Genomic DNA, 23,967 nt, shown 5'->3' with positions numbered 1-23,967 from the left:
GAGGTGGGCACTGCTCTTTGTCTTTGAAATCAAAATAAAGAAGGAAACCAGAACATTCTGGCAATGGAAATGACGGATGGCTCCGTCACTTGACGTTTTAAAAAGCGACAAAGCATTGGTGCATGTACAGTAGGGATCAGTCTGTCACTAGTAGGGAGAAGAGATTAAAATACTTGGTAGATACCTGCACCATCTCAAACCTTATTATTTCTAGTTAACAGATAAGTTCAGACTTTGCAGCAACATAACTGTTCTTTTTCCCCTTTCCTTTAAAGCTGACTACCACTCTGTATTTTGTGCTTACTACGCAGTTCAGCTCTAGACTTGATATGTGAACTAATGGTTTTTGTTCTTAAACAGCCCAAGCTATGTGGTTCCAAGCAGCTTGTCTCATGGAATTAAACTGGTCAACCCCATGTTCCGGGGCTATGCACAGCAGGTGGGCCATCCAACAAAACCACTAGCCTTTCTAGACGTATGACTAGGTTGTTCCACATCATGTGATTCTTACTACTATAGTGGAGCCCGCTTAACAAAGTACCTCATGCAAGAATAAATGGCCCATATTAACTGATTGGGTGCTGGGATTGTCCCATTATTTTGCATCTGTATTAGAGAATGGCTAGAGCTCTTGACTGGGACCCAGGAGATCTAGGGTCTGTTTCTGGGTCTGCCAGGGGGCTGCTGTGGGACTTTGGGCAAGGCTCGGCCCATCTCTGTACCTCAGTTTCCCTGTCTGTAAAATGGGGATAATGATACTGACCTCCTTTGCCAAGCACTTTTGAGATCTGATCAAAAATACCATTGAAGAACTAGGTGGTATTATTGTTACTTATATTAGAGATGAGAGTCTGGTTACAAATACCAACCTTTATTACATGCACATCCTTCTCGGCACCCAATTTAAATGAGTCCTTTTAAAAGATCATGTCTTTTGGGGGCGCGGGGGGAGGGGAGGAGTATTTCACTGTACAAAAATTTTTTTTAAAAAAATCACTTATTCTTTAGAATGAAATTTCACCCTCAATGTGTAGTTGGTTAGAAAGTGTACAGAGAGAGGGGACATCAGACAATAGCGTCTTTAAGCCATGGCACTGGTAGCAAATGAAAACCGAGATGATGGTGATAAAAATGTCAGTTGCTGAAAGAGAGAGACCAGGGCTGCTCTATTTGCCCTTGATCAAAAGGGCATTGGATTGGAATTCCAGCTATAAGGAGTTAAAACTGAAGATCTGATGATGTTTTATTATATTTTAAACCAAATCTTCCATAATGTCACCTAAGTCTTCAAAATTTCACTACCCAGAGCTGTCAGGACACCAAGTGGATCTCTGGGAGGTCCCTTATGAGCAATCTCCACCATCTCATGGGCCACATAGGGGCCTGCACGCTGGCTGATTTGTCTTGGATTTCTAGTTCTAATCCCTGGCAATAAAGTACTTTAATATCATGCTTGCTGTAAGGGATAGGGTTATCCTGTGAAGACATCAGTGGAGCTTGAAGATTGGGTTTTGTAGCATAGACTGTACTGTTCTTTGCAGCCCACTGTCTTGATTGTCTTTCTCCCGATTCCCCACGTTCTTTCAGTGCTGACATCCCAGTAAACAAGATAACTGTCTAAGTTCTGTAGCAGCAGCCCAGTTTGACCATCCTGATTCCTTCCTAAACTCCTGAGAAAAAGCAGAAACTGAAACAATTAGCTGCAAATTGGGACTCTAATCCCCAGGCATTAGAGCAGTCAGTTAAATGGGCAGGATCCCTCTGTCCATCTGCTGCATATCACCAACTCCATGTGTTCTCTGAGTGGGACTCCCTGTATTCCCCTAGGGGCTAACTTTTGTGGGCAACAGATGAACTAAGTGGAAACTGGAGTAGTTGTGTTTTGTCCCTAGATGGGCAGTAGATAATGTGGGATTGCTCCTGGTTTTCAGGACACCCAAGAGTTTCTGCGATGCCTGATGGACCAGCTTCATGAAGAGCTAAAGGAACCAGTTGTTGCTGAGGCAAGAGACTCTGACTCCAGTGACACGGATGACAAGCGGGAAGGTGACCGTAGCCCCTCGGAGGATGAGTTCCTCTCTTGTGATTCGAGCAGTGACAGGGGTGATATGGATGGACAAGGCAGGACAGGAGGCATGAGCAGCTCCCTAGCAGAGGCAGAGTTGCTGATCCAGGATGAGGCCGGGAGAGGGATCTCTGAGAAAGAGAGGCTGAAAGACAGGAAATTCTCCTACAGCCACCGGCGGAGCAACTCGGAACAAGTTGATGAGGATGCAGACGTTGATACCACCATGAGTCCAATTGACGGCAGAGCTTCTCCTGAAACCCTACCTCCCCCCTGCCCTGCCAGCCCATGTAGGACACCAGGTACTAATATAGCTTCCCTGTCACACCCTATAAGAGAACCAGTGCCATATTCATGTGTTGGGGCATGTCAGACAGACACGCTGTGTAGACATTCCCACTCCTGATTTCAGAAGGTCTTTGCTTCTAAGACAGGTGACCTGCTTCCTCCAGCTTGCCTCATTTACCCATGCACTGCTAGGGTAGAAATCAGCAGAGAAGTACGTCCATGTGCCCAGATCCGGTGGGGATGAACATGGTTTACACGCTGGATAGGCTACTAGTTTGAGCTGCCTCTGCCAAATGTGATCATTTAAAAAAACTTCTGTTGAGGGAAAGGTGTGTTTTTATAAGCCCTGTAAAGACGTGAACTGCTGTATGTGCTAATGAGAAACCAAATATTACTAACAACACAAGACCTACAAAAAGAAACCAAAAGACACAGTAACCCCTAACAGAGAGAACAGAACACAGTCTGAAGGAACTCCTGGACCTGCACATCTTTTAAAAATTACTTTAGGAAAAATGTGGAATAAGTATGTAAAGCTCATATTATCCTACAAACTTACCCTGGGAATAGTTGGTTCCGAGAGGGGTAAAGGAAGGGAGGTAAGAAGGAGTGTGTGGAAGAGTGGACTCACAGCAGGTGCCCCACCTCATGGCTAGGTGTGTGGAGTAGCAGCTCTGTCTCTAGCACGCCCTGCCAACCGTCGCTCCTGTCCCTTGGTGGTCTGTCGCTTCCCGTGACTCAGCCCTCTGGCCAGGTTACATTTAATCCTGCGCCTTCTGGGATAACAGAGAGTCCAACAAATAGTCCAGTGTCCCTACAAAAGGCCTTTGGACCCAGCTTTGGGGTCCATGGTCTCCTCCCAGTGCTCTCAATAATTCTTGTCCCCTTCTGAGGGGCCTCATGTCCCCTTCCCCAGTGGCTGGTAGGGGAACCCAGGCCCGCCCCGACACTAAATTCCACCCAGGGATTCTATACCCAACAGCCAAGGTTTGCTCCATCAGACTCCTTGCTGCTGTCTCCCTGGATTTCCCTCTCCTGTAGCCTGTCAGCTGGCCTCTCGTGCAGTCAGCTGTCTCTCAGGGCTGGGACTTGCAGGGCTCCCCTGGGAATTCCCCAACAAAATCCCAGATGAAAGGTACAAAACGTAAATCCATTTCTGCCCTCCTCAGGCTTGACCTTTCATCCTGCTCTGCTCCTCATCGGAGCATCTCCCAGGGCTCTCTCCATGGAAATCCAAATCCTGCCCTATTATCGTACCTCCAGAGCCTGCTCCTTCCCCAGTGCTGTTGTGTGTAATTCCTGGCCTCCGGCTAGACTTCTCTACTCAGGAGAGGACGCCCGGGCCAACTCTCCCCCTAGGATTCCTCCTTGACCCTCCCAGTCTCTCTGCTCTCTAGTCCCAGACTGTCTATAAAAGCAGCCCAGTTCCTCTGGCAGCTGGGCTTCATCTTTAATTGGGCATGGCCCAACCTCCAGGTGCAACCAGGTGGGTTGATTGGCCTCCAGGCCCAGATGAACCCTTTCATTACCTGGGGGGAGGGGGGGCACACCCCGTCACAGGGAAATAGAGGTATTTGTTAGTGCTGGGCAATGAACATTTAAAAAATATTTGTAAGCCGTGGAGAGATGCCAAGTGGTTCTGCAGAAGAGCTGGCATTTAAAGGCTGTGCCCCAGATGTGACTCCTTGTCTTGACCCAAAGATGATGACCCAGCCTACAGCCCTGTGGGCTCCAGAGACAGGAATGCCGGCAGATGTTTGTGGGGTGGTTTGTTTTCTAAGAAACCCAGAGAATTAAACCTAGGCTCTACGCCTAGGCATTGGGAGCCTTTGTCAATATCCAGTTTATGAGAACAAACTTCTTGATTAGGAACGGACCTAGAGGTGACTTGCCTCCTTTCGTTCTGTCTGACAGCATTTGCCATCTCTCTTGTGGTATCCAATTGAATTCCTCAGGTATCCAGTCCTCAGAGTGGTGGGGCTGGGCTGGGAACTAGATTCCCTGAACATGAAAGGCTTTGTCGTGCTAAGATTCAGAGACCAGCATTCTACTGGGACTGATTGGTGACAGGCTGGGCTGGCACGTTTGGTGTTTCACTGGTGGTCTCTCTCCCCACACAGAGCCGGACAACGATGCCTACGTGCGCTGCTCCTCGCGCCCCTGCAGCCCGGTTCACCAGGAGATGCACTCCAAACTATCTAGCAGCCCCCCTCGCTCCAGTCCTGTGCGCCTGGGAGCCTCCTATGTGCTGAAAAAAGGTAGCGTAGATGGGAAGCTACTGCAGCCAGGAGGCTGAGGGGAGCGTGGAGGCAAAGGGCCACGTTTGCGGGAGGGAGCAGGAGAAGAGGGAGGTACAGAAGCCATCATGACCCCATGGCTGACAGTCCTTCAATATGTTGATGTCTACTTAAACAGTGTTAGGAAATGAATAATAGTGTCAGCGTGGCTGTGTTTAGGGCAGAGAGATGCCTGGCTGTCCAAATACAGCCTGAAATCACTTAGAAAGGGTCGTCATTGGCCTTCTCTTCTCGGTATCGTAACGCTAACTTACTAATCACTGTCAGGAACTCCTGGGCTACCCTGCATTGAGGGGAGAGTCCAGAACTGGCCTTCAGTCTTGCGCTTCACAGCATATGTGGGCATAGCTGACTGTAGGGCAGCATTACTGTTCATGGCCTCCTGACTATTAAAGGGATGTTGCCATATTAATTAGGCTCCCCGCGGGATTGAAGTTAAAAGCATTAGTCTAGTGTGGGAGTGTTGCAAGGTTACACAATTGGGCCCTGGCTGCCTGCTGCTTCATCTCAAAGAAATCACAAACCCAAACTCACTCTCCTTCCACAGCCCATACACACAACGGCTTGCGTCCCCACCCCTGGCCCTGCTGCCGTTCAATAATAGCGTTCTTTCCCGAGCTGTGCTGACCTCCGCCGGCGGGGGTGGGCACGCAGACATTCTAGCCCGATAAAAAGCACTCTGTGTAAGTGGGGGTTTTGTTGTTAAACAAAACAACCATGTTCTGCCAGCCACCACATTCTGTGATGCAAGCCGCAGTGTGAAATGCCTGGGGGAAAACTGGGCGATGGCTAGAGGGAAAAAGACAAAATATCCTGGGGGAAAAACAGTCGGTAAGTGATGGAGAGTGCTACAGAGATTAAAGCCGTCAAGAACGCTACATGACCCCATCGTGTCCTTCTAAACCAGTGTTGGAGGAGGATGGAGACAAAGACCGCCTCCAGCAGCATTCGGGTGCATTGCTTTGGTGCAGATTGTTACACCCGGCTTCCTGCTGTCACCTGAAACAAGGATGTTCTTAATGTAAGCTTAAGTTCGGAACCACTGACAGTCATGCACACTTGTCTTGTGCTGTACTCGGAGTGAGACGTACCCCTTGACTTGACTGCAGGACGCTGCTGAAGCTACGTAGGAGAGCTTGTAGGTGATGGGGGGCATGTGTGTCTTTTCAGCCCAGGTGCTGGCTTCCGGGAAGAAGAAGAAAGAGCTTCGTTATCGCAGCGTTATTTCTGACATCTTTGATGGCTCCATTCTCAGCCTGGTGCAATGCCTCACCTGCGACAGAGTGCGTCTCCTTACTGCCATTAATCAAGTAATAAAACAGCAGGGCCTGTTTGCTTCAAAAAAACCCTCTCGTTGGGAAACTGAGCTGTTCCCAAATGTTCTGGGCTGCTAGGCTCCCACTAAAATGATGGCATGTGTGTGAAATCCACCAGGCCTAGGAATATTCTGTGTCCTTGTTTATGTGCCATACAGAATCTTGATCCTGTGTAGCTCAGTTAGCGTAGCCATTATGCGTGTCCTACCATGGAGCTGGCCACAGCAAAGGGGGAATAAGGTGGCGGAGCCAACGAAATAGAGGGAGCTGGACAGGGCTTGGGGGGCCTCTCTGTGGAGAACTTGGTGCCATAGCTGTAGGGAACACTAAGCGGTTAGGAGGGGGAGTGACCACACTTCTGTCACCCTGTTTGCGAGTGAGGAATAATCCTAGTGTAGACAGAACAAAACCATTTCAGCGCTGCTTCGGAGAGCATGGCTGGGGCTGGGCCAGACTCTTCCTGTTGATGGTGCTGAAAATGGCCTACTACAGTCAGCAACACTTCAGTTTCCTAGTGTAGATGGGCCCAAGTGATGCTAAAAGTTCCGGGCCGAGTATCTGCTCCTTTGCATACACTAGAAGCCCAGACTTTTTTGCATGTCCTCAGGTATCCACAACAGTGGAGACGTTCCAGGATCTGTCGCTGCCGATCCCTGGGAAGGAGGACTTGGCCAAGCTGCACTCCGCCATTTACCAAAATGTGCCTGCTAAGACGGGGGCCTGCGGGGACAATTACACCTCGCAAGGCTGGATTGCCTTCATCATGGAGTACATCAGGAGGTGTGTTTCCCTTGCGACCCTTATGCAGTTTCTCTCCCTCCTTGGCTTTGCTCTTGTCAGTTACTGGAAGGCAGTTACCCTTAAATGTAACAAGCTGATTGGTTCTTTACAGAAGGGAAATTGAGGCGAGACAGACAAATATTGGACATAATTGCGTAAAAAAGTCGCTGTAAAGAATTAAGATCCATAGCCAGGAACCTGTATCTGTAAGATCCATAGCAAGGAATAGCTGTGCCAAGCTCCTTCCTCATTTAGTCCAACAAAACATATTTTCAATTGTGTTTAAAAAATAAACCGGTGTGCAGTAGTAATGGCCTGACTGTAAAACATCTGTGAGCTGAAGGTGCAGGACATTGCAAGTCCTCACTGGTATATTTCCTTCCAGGTGAGTCAGTTCCTTCAGCCATTTAATAATGTTCCTTTCTGGCTGCCTTCCTTCTGGTGGAAGCCTCTGTCTGGGACCTGTCAGTGCCTGCCTTTTCTTGCCACTCTACAAGAGCGAAGGGTTAAGTCCTCTACTCACCCACCACCTTGGCCCTTCCTGGCGTGGGAGGTACCAGTAGCAGCCCCAGTTCTGAGAAAAAGACAGCACTTTCCCATAATGCTGTGGGATGCTGTTCTGACCTTCCAGGCTTGATTCACATAAAGCAGCACACCACCGGGGAATTTTAGAAGCCAACGTGCATAGATCGCCAGTTACATTCACATTTCTTTCTTGCATGACCCCTCCCTTCTGCAGGTTTGTGGTGTCCTGTATCCCCAGTTGGTTTTGGGGTCCTGTGGTCACACTGGAGGACTGTCTTGCTGCCTTTTTTGCTGCCGATGAGTTGAAAGGTGAGTTTGGGGAGGGCTGGCATATATTGTCTTCTCTGTCCGCCCCCGAAGGAAGCTGTCGAGAACCCTCCCAGATGCGTTTCTGGAACAAATGGAAGCTTCTGGGAGTCTGGCTGGGAACTGCATCCCCTCGGGGGCAGGAATGGGCCTTCACCATCTACTCGGGCAGGGTTTGGAACCAGCAAAGAGCAGACGCGATTGTCGTTCCCGTTTGTGCGCAGTGAGGGTCCGTAGCCCAGTGTTGGTGCTATGCAAGGACTTTCCTGGGCAGGAGGAACAAGTTGGGGTGGGCAGGCTCAGCTGGGCTTGCTTGGGGGTGGGGTTGAGCCGCTCGTTTCCTGCATTGCTTGCAGGGTGTTTTCTAGTAAATTGTCTGGTTGGCTGAATTTGTAACATTTGCCCTGGCTCCTCTGTCTGTTGTATTCAGGGAGGATAAATGGGCCTTTGGCTTCTATGTAAGACAGCGAGATGGAGCCAACCCACGTGCTGGCTGCAGCAGCAGGGACTGCACTGTATGCTGGTGCTTTTGGACCCAGTCTGTGTAGCATTCATCCTTCCTGCAGGCAGTGCCACTAAACCTGGGCTGTAGACTCCTTAGATGTTTCCCAGGGTCCTGGTCCCGACCGATTGTTCCCTGGGGGCGTTGCAAGTGGGGGATGAGCTCCACAGGGCAGAAGTGTTACAAGGAGACTCTCCCACAACTCTGCATGCCCAGCTGAGGAGTCTGGGTAACCTCAGTCCGACCCTTACGCCTAGGAGTGCAAGATTTGTATTTTGTGTTCATGTAGGAGGTTCCTCACCAGGAGCCCTCACTGAGGGGGCAGAAGGAGGCTGTGTGGTTCTCTGCAGGACAGTCTCCTGTGCCATTAGCCTAGGATGGAGAGCAGAGGGACTGAACACATTTTGCCCCTGTGTTAATCTGGGGAGTGGAAAGGAGGGTTTTGAGCATGTTTCCTCCCATCCCTGCTTTAACTGGGGAGAAGAGGCTGCTCCAGCCACACATGAACCACTGGTGGGAGGGCTGAGCAGGTTCCCTTCCACCTCGGTAGACACCGCTGCGTTGCATGCATGGTGGCTGGCTGCCATCTGTACCATGTCTGTGTTGAGCTGGGGGTGGCAGAGAAACTCCCGCCCAGGTCTGCTTTATCTCTGCTAGGCAGGCGCTTTACCCAGCTTCCCCACGTGGGAGGAGAGTTTGTTTCCTCCTGGGGGCTGCAGCCCCATGGCTCCTGCTGTCAGTAACATCGCGACGCCTTTCTTTTCTCTCTCCAGGGGACAACATGTACAGCTGTGAACGGTGTAAAAAGTAAGTTTGCGTCCTCCATGTTGTGCTCTTTCCACTAACCCCTCTCTGCCCAAACTGACTGTACTGTCCTCTCCTGCCCCTGGCCAAACGTCCCCCCTGCTACCGGCCTGCTAAACTGGGACTTGTTGAGTTCTAGGTTTGAAAGTGACCTTGAAAGCCCTGGTTCGGGGCCACTGGAGACCCTGGTGCTAGTGGGAGGAAAAGTGGGGGCTGTGGTAAAGGAAAAAAGGAGGGAAGTGAATTAGGGGCCCCTAGGGGATACTGAGGAGAATGGAGAGGTGAGGCCAGTAGCCCATGCTCTGATACATGGTGGGAGGCTGCTCTCACTGACGTCCATTCCAGCTTTGCCCTGGAGTTGAAAGGATTTGGGCCCAAAATGTGACCTGCCCAGCTTAGCCTGGGGTCCCCGTTCTTAGTTCTCATGGGGGACGTGTCTCTCTCTCTCTCTCTCAGACTGCGGAATGGCGTGAAATACTGCAAAGTTCTCCGGTTACCTGAGGTCAGTGGGGGCAGCTTGTTTCTCCCGTGTTAGTTGGGGGGTGGGGAGGGAAGAGTTGCTGAACCGAGAATTGAAAATAGCATTTATTTATTTTGCCTAAGCAAAGTCCTATTTTATTAGCAGATCAGAAAGGGCCTAGTGACCTTCAGTTGATGGGCCATCAACCCCTCTGCCAGGTTATAGTAACCATAGTGTGAGGAAATTCATGTAAAGATCAGGGGGTCCAGAGAGAGAACTGTATTTGATTTGGGTATCCATGGAAACATGCTGTGCTCTTGTGCCCTCTCCCTCTGGTGCCCTAGATCCTGTGCATCCACTTGAAACGGTTCCGGCACGAGGTCATGTATTCCTTCAAAATCAACAGCCATGTCTCCTTCCCACTGGAAGGACTGGACCTTCGTCCCTTCCTGGCCAAGGAATGTGTCTCCCAGATCACCACCTACGATCTCTTGTCTGTCATCTGCCATCACGGCACAGCAGGCAGTAAGTCTGTCCCTGAAATGCCTGGGAATGAGATTGGTCTGATACGTGTGTCTGAGAATAGCCGGAAGCTCTGAGCACCGTATCCTGCTGCTGGCCTTTGGGCAGTGGCAGAGCATTAGGTTTTCACTTTGACTCCCCTCCTCAGGCGCTGCATGTAACATGCCAGCATGTTTTGTAGTGGAGTTGGCTTTGATGCTGTCCAAGCTGCATGTTCCTCCAGGGTTTCCCAGTGAGACTTTGGGATCCTCTTTTAAACCTCCTCAGATTTCTTGTTGTCCCAGCCTGGTCCCGTTGTCTGCAGTCTCCTCCTCCTTCCCTGTTGCCTACGAAGTAGCTCTTTCCAGGGCAGCCTAGAGCCTCACTCGGGTGCATGCAGCAATACGCAGTAGAAGGCTCACTCCTGCGCTGCTCGACTTCCTCAGGCTCTACCTGTTTCAGGCTGGAGTGGTGGATTGCTCAGCGTTCGCAGAGCCCCTCCACTGCGCTGGTTCAGGCCTGTTACCCAGTGAGGCCCCTAGCAGTGTTTCCCCTCATTCAGCAAGGGGAAGCCTGTCAGGGAGGGCAGAACTGAATACATGGAAATGGACCTGCCACCTGCAGCCCCCTTCCAAGCTGACACAGCGCCTGAATCCATCCCTCCTGGCAGGCCTGCCATACTAAAATCTCGGCAACATACCGCTTTTCCCTTTGCTGGGCCAGCAGCCCAGGATTCATCTCCACTCGGTCGCTGACATCATTCCAGGCCGGATTCCTCTTTCTGCAGGGGGAGTCCCAGGGCTGTTACATTCCCTCTGTTACAGGCGGGCACTACATCGCGTACTGCCAGAACGTGATCAATGGCCAGTGGTACGAGTTTGACGATCAGTATGTCACTGAGGTCCATGAGACAGTGGTTCAGAACGCAGAGGCCTATGTCCTGTTCTACAGGTGAGCGGGTTCCCTGGCTGGAGCTGGCTGTTAGCATACGGAGGGGTCAGATGCTGGGGATTGCTTCACTTTCTCCCCCCTTCCCTCAAGGAAGAGCAGCGAGGAGGCTGTGCGGGAGCGGCAGAAGGTCGTGTCCCTTGCCACCATGAAGGAACCCACCTTGCTCCAGTTCTACATCTCTCGAGAGTGGCTCAACAAATTCAACACCTTTGCGGAGCCTGGTCCCATTACCAACCACACGTTCCTGTGCGCACACGGAGGTGAGGGGAAGTGGCCAGGCGTTCTGCATTGGGAATTGTAGCATTCACTCAGCAGCGGGAAGTTTCCGGCTGCACCTTTTGCTGGCTGACACATGGACGCATCCGGATAAAAGTCCCAGCTCCGTTCCCAGTATAACGTGTATTGCAGTAGAATCTGCCTCATAGGCAGAGACTCCAGCGCACTCAGGAACGGGACAGATCATTGTCCCGCTGATCAAGGGCCTGGAGGGATATGCTGTGCTGGGAGACAGTCGCTTTCACTTCATCAGTTGTTTTCAAACAAGCATTTAGAAAGCTAATCGGGTGAAGGAGGTAAACTCTTGGGCAGCGTCCGAATGGAAGGGAAGGGGTAAATGCAGGTTATTGGTTCTTTAGCTGCACCGACTGCCATTTACTACTGTGTTAGAACAAGGCTGCTGTTCAGTGTGTGTTTTGGGAGGGGTGGGGTGGGCTGATACCAGGAACCCTTAGACTGGTAAAAGCTCAGTCTGTCCTTCACCCTGGGAGCATTTATAACCCTCTGTCAAACCAAGAACTCTCCAAAAGCCAATGTGCGAGAGCGGGACTTGGCCTGAAGGCTTCGGCTGCCTTAGAGCAACAGTTGAGGGTCCCCTGCTGAGAACGCCCTGCTCCCTCCCCATCGGCTCCTTCTTTTCTTTGCCCCACTCCTTACCCATTAGCGAGATGAGTGACACCTACCATCAATTTCTTGTCCCCCTCCGTTGTCAGGGAAAACACTGCTCCTTGTTCAGTACCCAATTTAACTGCTTTTCATTCTGGTTTGCAGGGATCCCGCCCAATAAATACCATTACATTGATGACCTGGTGGTGATTCTGCCCCAGACTGTGTGGGAGTATCTGTATAACAGGTGAGGAAAGCTGGCTTACTCCTCATCCCACAGTGCCTTGGAACAACCAAAGCTTTGTCATGGTTGAGAACTACGTACACTTGCCAGGCCACATCCATAATGTGTGGGATCCTGCCTCTGGCATTGGCCAGACATGGTGCTTCCCTCTAAGACACCCAAGCAATTGTATATGCTGTTGCAATGCTGTCTATAAGGTGGTGAGACTATTTCTTGATCTCCAGGGTGATTCTTATGCCCTGAATCCTGAGGGGGGATTTCCCTCTGGAGAGATGGAGCCTGGTAATGTGAGAGCCCCTAATCTAGACAGCAGATGAGCTGTATTCTCCATTATCCCAGGGATCACAGAGGTGGGAATGTTCTAATCTACACCATGTAGGGCGGAGGCAATGGTGTTCATTAAGATAACCAGCCATAGCCCCCTCTGCATCCTCTAGATACGGAGAGTAGTGTAAGAATCCACCCTATTTACTTGTAGGGCTCAGGGCAGTTAACCTCTTCCATGCCAACCCAGTTCTCAGTTCCTTTTTCCTTCTCATCCTGGGCTCAGGTTTGGGGGAGGCCCTGCTGTGAACCATCTGTATGTGTGCTCGGTCTGCCAGGTGGAGATCGAAACCCTGGCCAAACGCAGGAGGATTGAGATTGACACCTTCATTAAGGTGCGTGTGGAAAGGAGCTAGAGAAGGGAACCAAGGGCTGGGATCAGAAGTGGAGACTTCACCACAGATGGGTGGCAGAGATCTCACCCCTCTGACTCCCAGAACAAGATCTGCACCATGGCATGGAGATTCAGCTCTGGGTTCTCTGGTGCACATGCATCAGTGAGGCGAGGGTGATGCTTTGCATGGGGGCCTGAGGTTTGAGAGCAATCTAAGGACTTCCACATGCCGAGCAGGTGGATTGCTGTGGTCGGGGTGGGGGGTTTGCAGCTGAGTAATCCTGAAGAGTGGTGACGTTTTTCCAACCTGTAATGGAAAGATGGAAAGCCCTATTGCAAACCTCAACAGTGACGGAATATTTCCCTTCTCCTGTTCCTTGGCCTCCAGCTGAACAAGGCATTCCAGGCAGAGGAGTCTCCCAGCGTCATCTACTGTATCAGCATGCAATGGTTCCGTGAGTGGGAGGCTTTCGTCAAGGGGAAGGACAATGGTAAGAAGCCTGAAGACTCTGGAACTTGTTAGAGGTGGGGTGTATCGTGTACCTAAGCTTGCTTGTTTATGTATGTGTCTTCTGTAGGCAATGTACCTACTTAGCCTATAAATGACACCAACCAAAACTAGGCTAGCAAAGAAGGGGGAACAGCCTCTTTCCCCCGCAACCATGTTCAAGCTATTTCCCAGAGAGTGCAACAAAAGAGCAATTTACAGGAAAAGAAACGTCAAGGTAGGGGAGTGGGTCGAATCTCAATGAAAATCCAGCCGTTGAGATGGTAAGGATAGGACAGGGCATGTCGAACTCACATTTAAGTACCACATGCCACATTATTCAAGCGCTTGTGCCTGGTTTCTTAGGGTGGCAAAGTGAAGCGGAAAACAGAGTGGGTATCAAGTATCAGAGGGGTAGCCGTGTTAGTCTGAATCTGTAAAAAGCAACAGTGGGTCCTGTAGCACCTTTAAGACTAACAGAAGTGGGTATGTCTACACTGAGCCGGAGCCAAGGCTAGTACAACTCGAGTTAGCAGATCCTGGCTTTTTTAACTTTGGGATTGAGCGTCGACACTCATTTGTAACCCCAGGTTAGGAATTGTTGCATCCCGGGTCCCAACCTGGGGCACCAGTGCCTACACTGCATGATACGGGCCCAAGTCCAACCACTCCTATCCCAGACTTCCTAGCGCCCTCCCACAAGGCGGCCACTCTCGCCCTTTGTTTGTGGTGCAGTGTGGGGTGGGAAAACGTCACTGTCCAGAGGACAAAGAAAGTCTGTGTGAGATTGTGGAATATTTTTGATAGACTCCCAGAGTATGAGTCCAGTGGGGCTGTTTTTACACTGCAGAGCAACTGGGCTTGAACCCTAGGTCTCGGCTTGACTCAAGCTCAGAGCCTCCACCCCTGTAGGGTCCTGGGAACCTGTGTCTGAGCCCTGGGTTAGTGTAATTTGTGTGTAGAAGGAAGGAAGTGAGGTTTGAACCTTGGGGCTTACGTTGCAGTGTAGACGTACCTAGGGAGGAGCTGGCTTCCTGACGCTCGTTAAGACTCCCCCAGTCAGTGGTTGGGGTTGCATACCCTCACTTGCTGTGAGGGCTAGTGTGATTGTCTGGATTCCTCCAAAATATCTCTTTTTGGGGCTAGTAGGGAACACAGCCTGTCTGGGGGAATCCTGTGTTATTCCACAGTTCTAGAATACGGGTCTGCAGTTATGATGCTTTTCACCTGAGGCTCAGAAGTGGGTAAGATACGATCCCCCTTTGATGGAGAAACAGAAGCACAGGGAGGATAAGAGTTGTCCAAGGCAACACAATGAGTCAGTGGTAGAGTAGGAGAGAATCCAGCAGTTCTGACTCCCAGTCCCCAATTTTGACCATGCTGCCCGCCCGCCTCCCTCCAAATTCTCATGGTGCAGTGGCCTCCTCTAGTCCTCAGAGAGCTAGATGGATCAGTGTCAGCCCCGGGCTCACTGCAAGGTGCGTAAAGCGCTGCCTCCCATCCAGGAGTCGATTGTGTCGACTCTGATGGACTGCCTGCCTGCCTGGGAGAGCAGGGGTGAGAGAGGCCTCAGGAGGGGAACCTGTGCATCAGATCTCCCTCCATGAACAGCTTTTTACAGCACGTGGTGCCATTTCAGTCCAGGCGAGGTAGCGACACTCCACCAGCCCTCCTTCAGCTGTTTTCTCCTGTGGTGAAAGGACATGTCTGTGTCTTGAGAGGATATGGAGTGTACCAGCACAGACACCCCTAGTCCCAGGGAGTGCTGCTCGCCTCACGTTTCCAACAGCCGCGAGTTCTCCTTGCTTTTCAGGAGTCCAGGCTCCTGCCGCTGAATGAGATGCTGCCTGGGCTGGTGCCAGAATGTTACTGTTCTTTGAGGTTCGGGGTCTCCTAGCTTGTTCTGTGGCTAGTGCCTTCTGCAGCAGACCGCTGAGGAGAAGCTTTGTGTCAGTGCTATGGATTGGTTGTCAGTGCCAACTGGAGCTCTCGGACAATCGCTCTCCTGGACGTCAGCTGGCATCAGCCACTGCAGAGTATCTTTGCATTTGATATCCATCATATACAACCAAAGCTCTGTGCTGTTCTGTTTAGTGTGATTGTTGGGGCAAAATCCTCTTCTCACTCCTTCCCCAGCCCCAGCCGGGCTTCCAACTGCTCAGACTAGCAGCTGAGGGCAGGTGGAGGGGGAGAAGCAGGAATCTGGCTCCCTGATCTACCTTCCAACCTTTCTTACAGAGCCTCCCGGACCAATTGACAACAGCAGGATTGCACTCGCAAAAGGAGGTGGACACGTGCAAGTGAAGCAGGGTAAGGCTCTTGCTTGCCCCACCCCAGGCTTGTGTGTGTGTTGCTGTCCCTTGGGCCTGTAGGGAAGGGGGACGGTGCCTGGAAATGTCCTTTTTTCATTTGTCATTGGATTGTCACTCTGCCTCTGCTCAGTGCAAGGCAAGACCATTGTGCTGACTCCCAGCTCTGCCTTTCCCTCTCTACCTGGGCTTGCCTCTGCCATCTCCTTCTGTATCTCCCACGGGCTTCTCAGACTCCCTCTTTCCTCTCATTCTCTCTGTCCCCCCAGCCACTTCCACCATCCTCCCTCATATCTAGGCTTGCAGCTTCGGTCTCCTCTTCCTCATCACTTTCCATTCCCAGCTTCCCTGCCATGGGCCAGGTTCTTGCAAAATCCAGTTGCTTTTCTCCATCTCAGCTGCTAAAAGCTTTGTAAACACCTTGATCATCTCATGCCTCCACCACTGCCGCCACCTCTGTCTGCATGTCTTGCCTGGCTCCCTACTCTGTAAAACACATTGCAGCTAAATTCCTCTTCCTCTCTCGCTACTGTGACTGTGTCGCCTGCCCCTCTGATTCCCTGCACAGACTCCACTCGCCTTCTGCATCACCTCCAAGCTTAGAGGCCCTCCACATCTTCCATCACTGCTCTCACTCCTGGGCCCGACATACCTTTACTCAATGCCCTTGTTAGATCCCTGACTCGTCTCCCTGTCTCGTTCCACGCTGACCCGTGTGCTTGGAACTCCCTTCCTCTCCTGGCCAGCCAAACCTCATTCACTTCCTCTGACTGCACTTTTTCTCAAATACAGCTTAAAATCAGTCTGCACTGAGGGTGGGACCTTCCTCCTGTGCATTAGATGGGTCTGACTGTGTGTCGTTTCAGACTGATTGCCCATTGGGGCAGGGACCTAGCCATTAGCACGGTGCAGACAGACAATGCTCGATACAGAATATGATCACTGGGCTGAAAGACAGTCAAAAAGCTCCCAAGGAAGAAAGTGTAGCCTGATAATACTTGAAAAAACTGCTTTGGGTGCATGGTCCTACTGTCCAGGAAAGCCAAGAGCTGCTGTGGTCAGAGTGTATTTGGTTACCATGTGCTGTGACCCGTCAGGCATCTCTCTTCCTGGTTGCACATGAGAAAGATGGGCTGATACCAGGGATTCAGTGTGAGCCCTGTCACATGTGGGCAGTGCTTTAGGGTGAAGTGCTGAGGTGTGCCCTGCATTGCTTTTCACTGCCTCATGGGAAGCAAGAAATGTGGCAACTTCATGGAGCCACAAAGGGTTTGATGACTAAGTTGTGTCCTGTGAGCTGCCAGTGGCTCACTTTTGCCTTCACCAGCAGGTGGCACTACACACCACTGCTCTGGGAGCAGGATATAATGTCAGCTACAAGATGCAAGGGGTTATGTCTCCGTCCATCCATAGTGAACCTCACTGTGAGCGTTCCTTGCCTGGCGCTGCGTGTGCCCTGCCCAGCCATTCAGACCGCTGGCCTTCACCCGGGCTTAGTGTATTTGCAAGTACACCTCCTCTCTCACTGAAGGAGTTTTTTAAAGTCACATTTTCACCTGCCTCACTGGTCCTCGCTAGCTGAGCCAGGGGAAAGATTCCCTTTCTAGCATAGCTCCCAGCAGCAGCACTCTTTCCCACCCCAGTACAGCTTGCTCGGGCTTGAGCGGTAAACTGAGACTCCGCTGCATTGTGGTGTTGTTGCTGCTGTGCTTTTCAGGAGCTGATTATGGGCAGATTTCCGAGGAGACGTGGATTTACTTGAACACGCTGTATGGAGGAGGACCGGAGATCCCTGTACGCCAGAACATCGCGCAGATGCAGGAGCTGGAGAGCCTGCATGGGGAACAGAAGATAGAGGCCGAGACGCGGGCTGTGTGAGCCGCCTGGACCAAGTGGTGGAGGTATGCCATGGCAGCCCTGTGTGTCTGGAAAAGCGGGGGATCGTTGGACTGAAGAACAAGGGACATAATCCACCTCAGAGAAATAGAGAGGAGATTTTCCTTCTGGGGGCGGAGGTGCCCCTGGGGGTGTAAGCTTGCTCCATCGTCCTTGTATAACAATGTAAAACCTCATGCAGACTGTAGGCTTGGCTATAAGGATGCTGCTGGTCAGAAGAACCTTCCCGTAACCCAGCTCCTGCACAGCCTCCGTGCATAAGGCTGTAGTGGGGAGACTGTCTCCAAACAAAACTTCAGTGGAAGAAGTTTGGCCTGAACCTCCCCCTGCTTTGGCTGCTCTCGCGAGTGGCCCAAGTCTGCCTTCGGTGAGGTGAATCTCTGCTCCTTTGCAGGTGGCGCTTGGCCCTAACGTCACACAGTGCTCCTCAGGAGCAGTTCTGAGCACTTTTTTGGAAGTCAAATGTATAAAGAAGAGACATTGTTTTGTTCATAGTGAGTAACGTTGCGACTAGAGAAACCCTAGTTGTTTGAAGCTGGTTAAAGCCACAAGGGCTTGTAGCCTCTGTTTTGTTCTGCTGGTGCACAGGTGACAAGCGTCCTCCACGTTTTGCTCTTGTTCTAGTTCTTGCAGCCCCAATTACAGCAGAGAGACTGTTTCTCTTCCACTGTCAGACATGTGGTTGTGGCCTAGCGCTGCCTACATCTGCGTTCATCTGCTCTGCATGTTCTTGGTGAACAAAGCGGGAAGACTGGCAGCAGCTTCACACTTGCTTCCCATTGTGCCATTTCCATTTGTGCTACTTCCTGGTAGCCTTGTAGCCATGAACAAGTACCGGGCATGCAGGGCTCTGTTATGAGTTGCTTAAAATCAAAGGTGTTAAACAGTCAGACTCCATTCAAGTTGCTGAGGCTGGACAGAGTCAGTTCTGCAGCAGGTGCCATGTGTCTTGGTTTGGCCTAGATGATGTTCCCTCGCCTCCCTTTCATAGTCCCAGAATGGAACATCTCCATATTCTGCTCTCTATACACCACTGCCCAGCCCTGCGCCCATGGGCCTGAGGAGAGGGGAAGGGCCCACGAGGAGTGGGGGAGAACCTCTGAGCCGAGCCCTTCACTTGCAAGAAGCCAGGTGTTAACCCACCTGTGCTGAAATGTCCATCTTTTGACTTACACTAAATCTTCTCCCGTCCTGCTGGGGAAGGGCCTGGCTGAGCAGTCCCCAGCTGTGGGGGTGGCCTCTCTGAAACAAGCCGCCTGCAAACGAGCATCCATACTCCCACGTGCAATGCAGTGCTGAGCTTGCTCTAGCTTTTTAGGGCAGATCTTGTTTGGTGTGTACAGCGGCTCATTGAGTGAATGGGAATACCTTGCACCCCAACCTCAGCCGCCAAGCAAGGGGGCGGGATGGAGGGGCGGGATGAATGGAGAATGGCCAACACCATTTTTCATGTCTAAGCTGCTTTTCAAAATGACCGATTGGATTTAGCTGTTGGCCCCACTGTAAATCAGTGAGGTGGCTGCAAAATCCAGCATGGCTCTGGGAAGGGCTCTGCAAGCCCTCGGGTGAGACGCAGTGAGTGCAGGGCAGAGCGAGGCTGGCGTGGCTTAGCTGGCCAGCTCCAGTGCGTGCCCGGACCAGCCTCGCAGGCAGTCTCCAAGGAGAGCCACGCTGCATGCTCACAGTGGCACTGGGGGTGGGAATGGAATGAATTCACTGCATCCGCCTGACTCCAGCGTGTGACCGTGGCCTCAGGGGAAGCCCACACGCTCCTAGCGTAAAAGCTGAACAAGGGTGGAAGGGGGCTGCTGTTTGTCTCACCGCAGGGAAGTGAAAGTAGGTTGTGGGGAGAGAGTTTCTGAAATGAGGCCTTCACAGTTTTTAGACCAAAAGTTTGCTGCAAACAGCAAGTTCTTGTTTAAAACAAAAGAATTCTTGTAAATGGTTCAACGTGTTTCTTTTACTGTCTTGGTTACCTGGATCCTTGTCTGTACCCAGCCGGGGGGAGGGGGAAGTGGGGTGTCAGAATGAGCCACTGTTGGATTTCTCAGTGTTTTAAGCTGTTTTTTGTTAGCTGCTGCAGCCAGCATTGAATCTCTTGTGGAGCGTCTAGGGCTGCATGTTGTAGCTTGTGTCTGTGTTGTCTAGCGGATGCTGTACAGATTGTAACTACACTCCCGTGCTCAAGTGTTACACTTTGTGCTGAGACTGGGTTACAATAAATACACGTACATTCAACAAGGTGCAGGAGTGCTGCCTGTACTGGCGTGAGGCCTAAGTTGTACGCAGGAGAGTCCAAGTTTCCTGCTGCCAACGGCAAATGGCAGCTGGCTTCAGCAGGGATCCACTGAATCGTGAGAGCACTTGGATTCTGTCACCTACAATAATGCTCTTTAGTGGGACTTATTCAAGCACGGGCACTTGTGTCTTTCAGCCTAACTTGGAACTGCTTCGAAAGGCTGTGTATTAATGATGGCGCTTTCATGCCCCAGTGCACTACAATCGCTCAGGAACACATTCTCAGCTCCTGGCTTCTTTCTTGGCCAGTCGCAGTAGCTGGATCTCTGCTGTCCCAGTGGCAGGACAGCGCGGTCACGGTTCGTGGCCATGATTGCTAAGGGAGCACTTGCAGAAACTAGCAGCACCCGGTGAGTCGATTCCCATTTTGTAGCTAGGGACACAGCTTGTGCTGCTAAGCTACCATTGGGAAGTGCTTAGAGAGCTATGGCTGAGAAGCGCAATAGAAGTGCACCGAGTTCTGTTCCCAGCAGGGTGGGTATAAAGCTAGAGAGAGTGATCCCAGGACCGCACAGCAGGCCAAGTACAGTATTGCGCCACTGAGCACAGAGGGTTCTGTAGAAATGGATCATCTTTTGGAGAAATGCTGCTAACTCTCATCCTGCCCATGTGCTACATCCAATATGGAGTGGAGCTGTGTCTCCTTGAGCGTTACAAAATTCATGTTTAACTTGTAATCCTACAGACCTGTGGAGGGTCGTTTCTGGCTGGATAAAGAGGTGGCGATTGACCCCTCGGCGCGGGTGGTATAGAGGCTGAGACTGAAAAGCTGCCGGGCCAATGTGAAAAGTTTGTTTTCAGTTGTGCTCTGCTTGGTATGGCCGCAGCGTATGAGAGAGAGTTCCACACAAAATCCAGACAGCTCCTTAGAGGAAGGCATTGAACTAAGCTAGTCCTAGTGCTGGAAAGATCATTACATGAGGCTGTGCAGAGTAAACTGTAAGTGCCCCACAGCAGCATTCTGGAAGCTGGCAGACACTACTTTACTGGTGAGAGAAGGGAGCATGTCACAGCCTGAAATATTTAGGAGGAAAATGCTTCTGCAGTTGAAGTAGACACAAAACTGTAGCTACTTGAAAAACTGTGGAGTACTGGCCACTCTGGGCTGTAAATGTGACACACAGATAAATGCACTGGGAGTTAATCTTGGCAGATTGGAATGTGAAGTGCACCCCCCGTAATGCCAAATAGTCTCATCCTATAGAAAACAGGGTCGTATCTTCAGCGTTGGATTCTTGGCTGGGGCTCACACGGTGCTAGAGCGGAGAGGGACTGCAAGGGTGGCTTTATCATCTTTGTGCTCTTTCAATCAGGGGCTCGTTTCCTGGCATCAATTAGAGGAGCCTAAAACTGCTCTAAATTTCACCAGCTGCCAGTGGCTCCAAGGAATTGATAATGGCAGCTGGGGATCCAGCACCCTGAAGAGAAGGCTGGGCCCCGTCCCTCCTGCTGATGGTAGATATATGGGGGTTGCATAATTACTGCTCTGGGTGACTGGAGAGCTCGACCCTGGGATAATCGTCCTTCCCATGCGTTTGAGCAGCTCTGTGCTGGCGGCATGGGGCAGAGCAGCTGCCTGGATCAGGTCTACAATAAGCATTGTGCTACCGCCAGCCCCCTGCTCTTCATAGTAGTAAACTTGAATGGCTCAAGCGTGTTATTTTCACTTACAGTAGCACTAATCAAAAGTAAAACTGCTGAACTTGCTTGAGCCAGAAGTGTCCTAATAACTGGATCTAGCGTGTAGTTGGTAAGGGGAAAAAAACCACAGCTTTTAGTCCTCCAACTCTCAGCCACGCTCCCAAAACTCATAACCAGAAAATGAACTTTGTTCTGTAGTTGCTAACATTACTAGACAGTTTGACACTCTAAAACGTGTAATCAGCACGTATTTCCGTTTCTCGTGATTAGATTGTGTCTAGACAAACATCTCTCGTGTTGCACGAGCAAACCCGTAGGGTACTAAACACTTTCTACTCCTAATAAAACTCAAAGCCACATTGTGCATCCACGCTTGACTTCAGAAGTGAGATGTGATAAAAGTTCTGATATTCTCTTAGCCGGTATCTGAAAAATGATTGGGCCAAAGCTGGCTTGGGAGCCGTTCTTCAGTGTGACACTGTTTGTCAATTTGATCCAAACCACCTCGGACTTTCCTCCTGGCCAGTTCCCCCTCTGGCTATCTGATTCAGTGCTGCCTGCGCACGGTGAGGTTAAGGAGATGGCTCTGGTCAACTATTGTATGGATTAACAGCCCTTCTTTTAAAAGCTCTCCAGTCAGTTGATGTGATTCTTCTTTCCTGGCTCCTACCTGCGTGAGGGTAACAAACCCATCCTCTCTGCTGCTAAGTGGCAAGGCTTTCCAGAGGCAGTTTTTAGCCCATCATTAGCAGCTGCACCCCCCACTCCCTTTCAAATGGCAATAGTCATGTCTAATTAGCACCAGGGAGGCATTGTACAGAATGTTATTCAGCCTATGAAAATAAAAGAGGAGCTTTAAATATGTGTGACTATTGTTTATTGCTCTGCTTGTAGCTTGGCTTCAGCTCTGTGCCTTTTTAGGTGGTCATTATGACACTTGCTCCATTTCTCTTTGAAGCTAGCACTAATAATAAGGGAGCACAAAGGTGGAGCTCTAACCATTCCTTCCTGCTGCCTTCCACATTTCTGGCTGTAGTTTTATGGTCTCTTGTTGACAGCACCTGACCCTGGCTATTGGATGATGATGATAAATATCACTGACCTCTGGTTGGCCAGGGCTCCTTGTTACTGCTGACAAACAGAAACAGCCGAACTTCTAAAAGTAACAGGAGTCCAGCTGTAAATAAGTCAACAGCTGGCTGCTTTGGGCAGATGCTATTATCCCTCCTCTGTTTGCAACTCAGCCTTGCTCTGCACGTGAGCTATGGAATAGCAAAGCTCCTTGGCTCCTGGAGGAGGTTGATTTCAGTGCACAGGGGAGAGTGGTGGCGGTGAAGGAAAGCCTGCAAGGAGCTACTCTGTTTTGTGGTGAATGATGCAGTGAGCAGTAGCAGATTCAAGTTATGAAGAGAGGAAACAGGAGCAAAGGATGGTTCAGGCTGGCATCCTCAAGCCAAGGAAAATCTTAATGTAGACAACTTGATTAGGGCTTTAGCTGAAAGTCCACGACCATGTTTCAGAGTCAGCTGGGGTGGCCTGTATAGCCCAACCTTTAATTCACCAGCAGATGGCAGTATTCACAATTGCCAGAAATACTGCTGCTTTACATCAGGCATAAATATGTGCCAGCACGTGGTTGGGGGAGATTTCTTCTCTCTATTCAGGGGCTAGTCGTCCCTGCTCTTACATTCCCCCTACAGCGACATAGCATGCACGGCCCTGTGTTTTGTACAGTAACCGGGGTTAACATCTTAAAGTCAAGGCTGTTTCTCTGAAGCAGTGATAGAGAAACTACTTGCAGAAGGGGGAAGCAGCAGTCCAGATGCTAGAAGATCATGTTCTAGTTACCAGCAGCTGAGCTCATCTTCAAAAAGAAGTTAGAGGGAGGTGTGGTCCTACCTTGAACACACTATTGCCATTTTCACTAGCTCATTCTATACAAAAGACATTAAAATGTGAAGCTTGTAAATCTAGAGCTGGTTGGTGCTTATGTACCATTAACTCTGCCCCTTATGTGTATGCATTACAATACCATCTTCATGTGATCACAATCCCCCCCTTCCCTATTCAGTATGACTGATGAATGTGCTGTTAGAGCAGCAGCTTGGTGGTGGTGGTATATTTTTTATCCTCATGTATTGACCTCCCTTGTCTTATCTGAATTCAGTGAGGCAGGGGCCCTGTGGACTCCTGCCACTTAACGCCTCACCTCCATCTCATCCATTATACCCCATTCAAATTCTAAAGTGAATAAGGCAGCACCTTTCTGGACCCAGCTTTATTTACCAACCAACCTGTGCGTGGAATGAGGTAGGGCTGTTATGGGAAAAAATATGCTCTGCTTGTGTAGATAAAGCATGCACAGCAATGTATCTGCACAAGTGGGCAGAGTTAAAGATGCACAGGCAGTGTAGAACTATCCAGATTTTTGAGTCCCTTCATAGTTTTTTGACAGAATTTCCTTGTTTGTTTTTAAAGGAAGGGAAAATGATCAAAATTTCCCCCCCTGTGACGGATTGTAGCAGAATGCCAGCATTAGCCCAAAGGGCGTACCATACACAAAGAGGCAGGGCAGCTGGGGCCTGAGATGGGATTTCCTTGGATCCCTGCTTGCTTCCACTTCCACCCGCCCAGTTTCTATCCCACGAATACTTGCATAATAAAACTTGTTCCACTCACCCTTCTTTCCCACATGTGCAAATGCAGCACTGAGAGATCCTCCACTCAGTGGCACTGTCCATACAATTACACATGCAC

The 23,967-nt window shown here is 50.5% G+C and overlaps 1 protein-coding gene across 1 annotated transcript in view; it reads left to right on the top strand.

Annotated features, from left to right (window-relative positions):
- The window catches only part of USP20 (ubiquitin specific peptidase 20), a 34,199-nt gene extending 16,946 nt beyond the window's left edge, over positions 1-17,253 (top strand). The window contains exons 10-24 of the mRNA XM_065418983.1: positions 361-439; positions 1,932-2,367; positions 4,474-4,611; positions 5,821-5,933; positions 6,574-6,746; positions 7,486-7,580; positions 8,853-8,886; positions 9,340-9,385; positions 9,688-9,868; positions 10,669-10,795; positions 10,886-11,055; positions 11,843-11,924; positions 12,472-12,580; positions 12,968-13,070; positions 17,093-17,253. Coding sequence (XP_065275055.1) covers positions 361-439; positions 1,932-2,367; positions 4,474-4,611; positions 5,821-5,933; positions 6,574-6,746; positions 7,486-7,580; positions 8,853-8,886; positions 9,340-9,385; positions 9,688-9,868; positions 10,669-10,795; positions 10,886-11,055; positions 11,843-11,924; positions 12,472-12,580; positions 12,968-13,070; positions 17,093-17,253 — 2,047 coding nt within the window. The remainder of the gene's footprint in view (positions 1-360; positions 440-1,931; positions 2,368-4,473; positions 4,612-5,820; positions 5,934-6,573; positions 6,747-7,485; positions 7,581-8,852; positions 8,887-9,339; positions 9,386-9,687; positions 9,869-10,668; positions 10,796-10,885; positions 11,056-11,842; positions 11,925-12,471; positions 12,581-12,967; positions 13,071-17,092) is intronic.
- The last annotated feature ends 6,714 nt before the right edge of the window (positions 17,254-23,967 follow it).

This window comes from Emys orbicularis, chromosome 18, assembly GCF_028017835.1.
Source record: "Emys orbicularis isolate rEmyOrb1 chromosome 18, rEmyOrb1.hap1, whole genome shotgun sequence".
In the NCBI taxonomy this organism is placed as follows: Eukaryota; Metazoa; Chordata; order Testudines; family Emydidae; genus Emys; species Emys orbicularis.
Note: the sequence above shows the minus strand (reverse complement) of the source record. Positions and strands in the feature narration are given on the sequence as shown.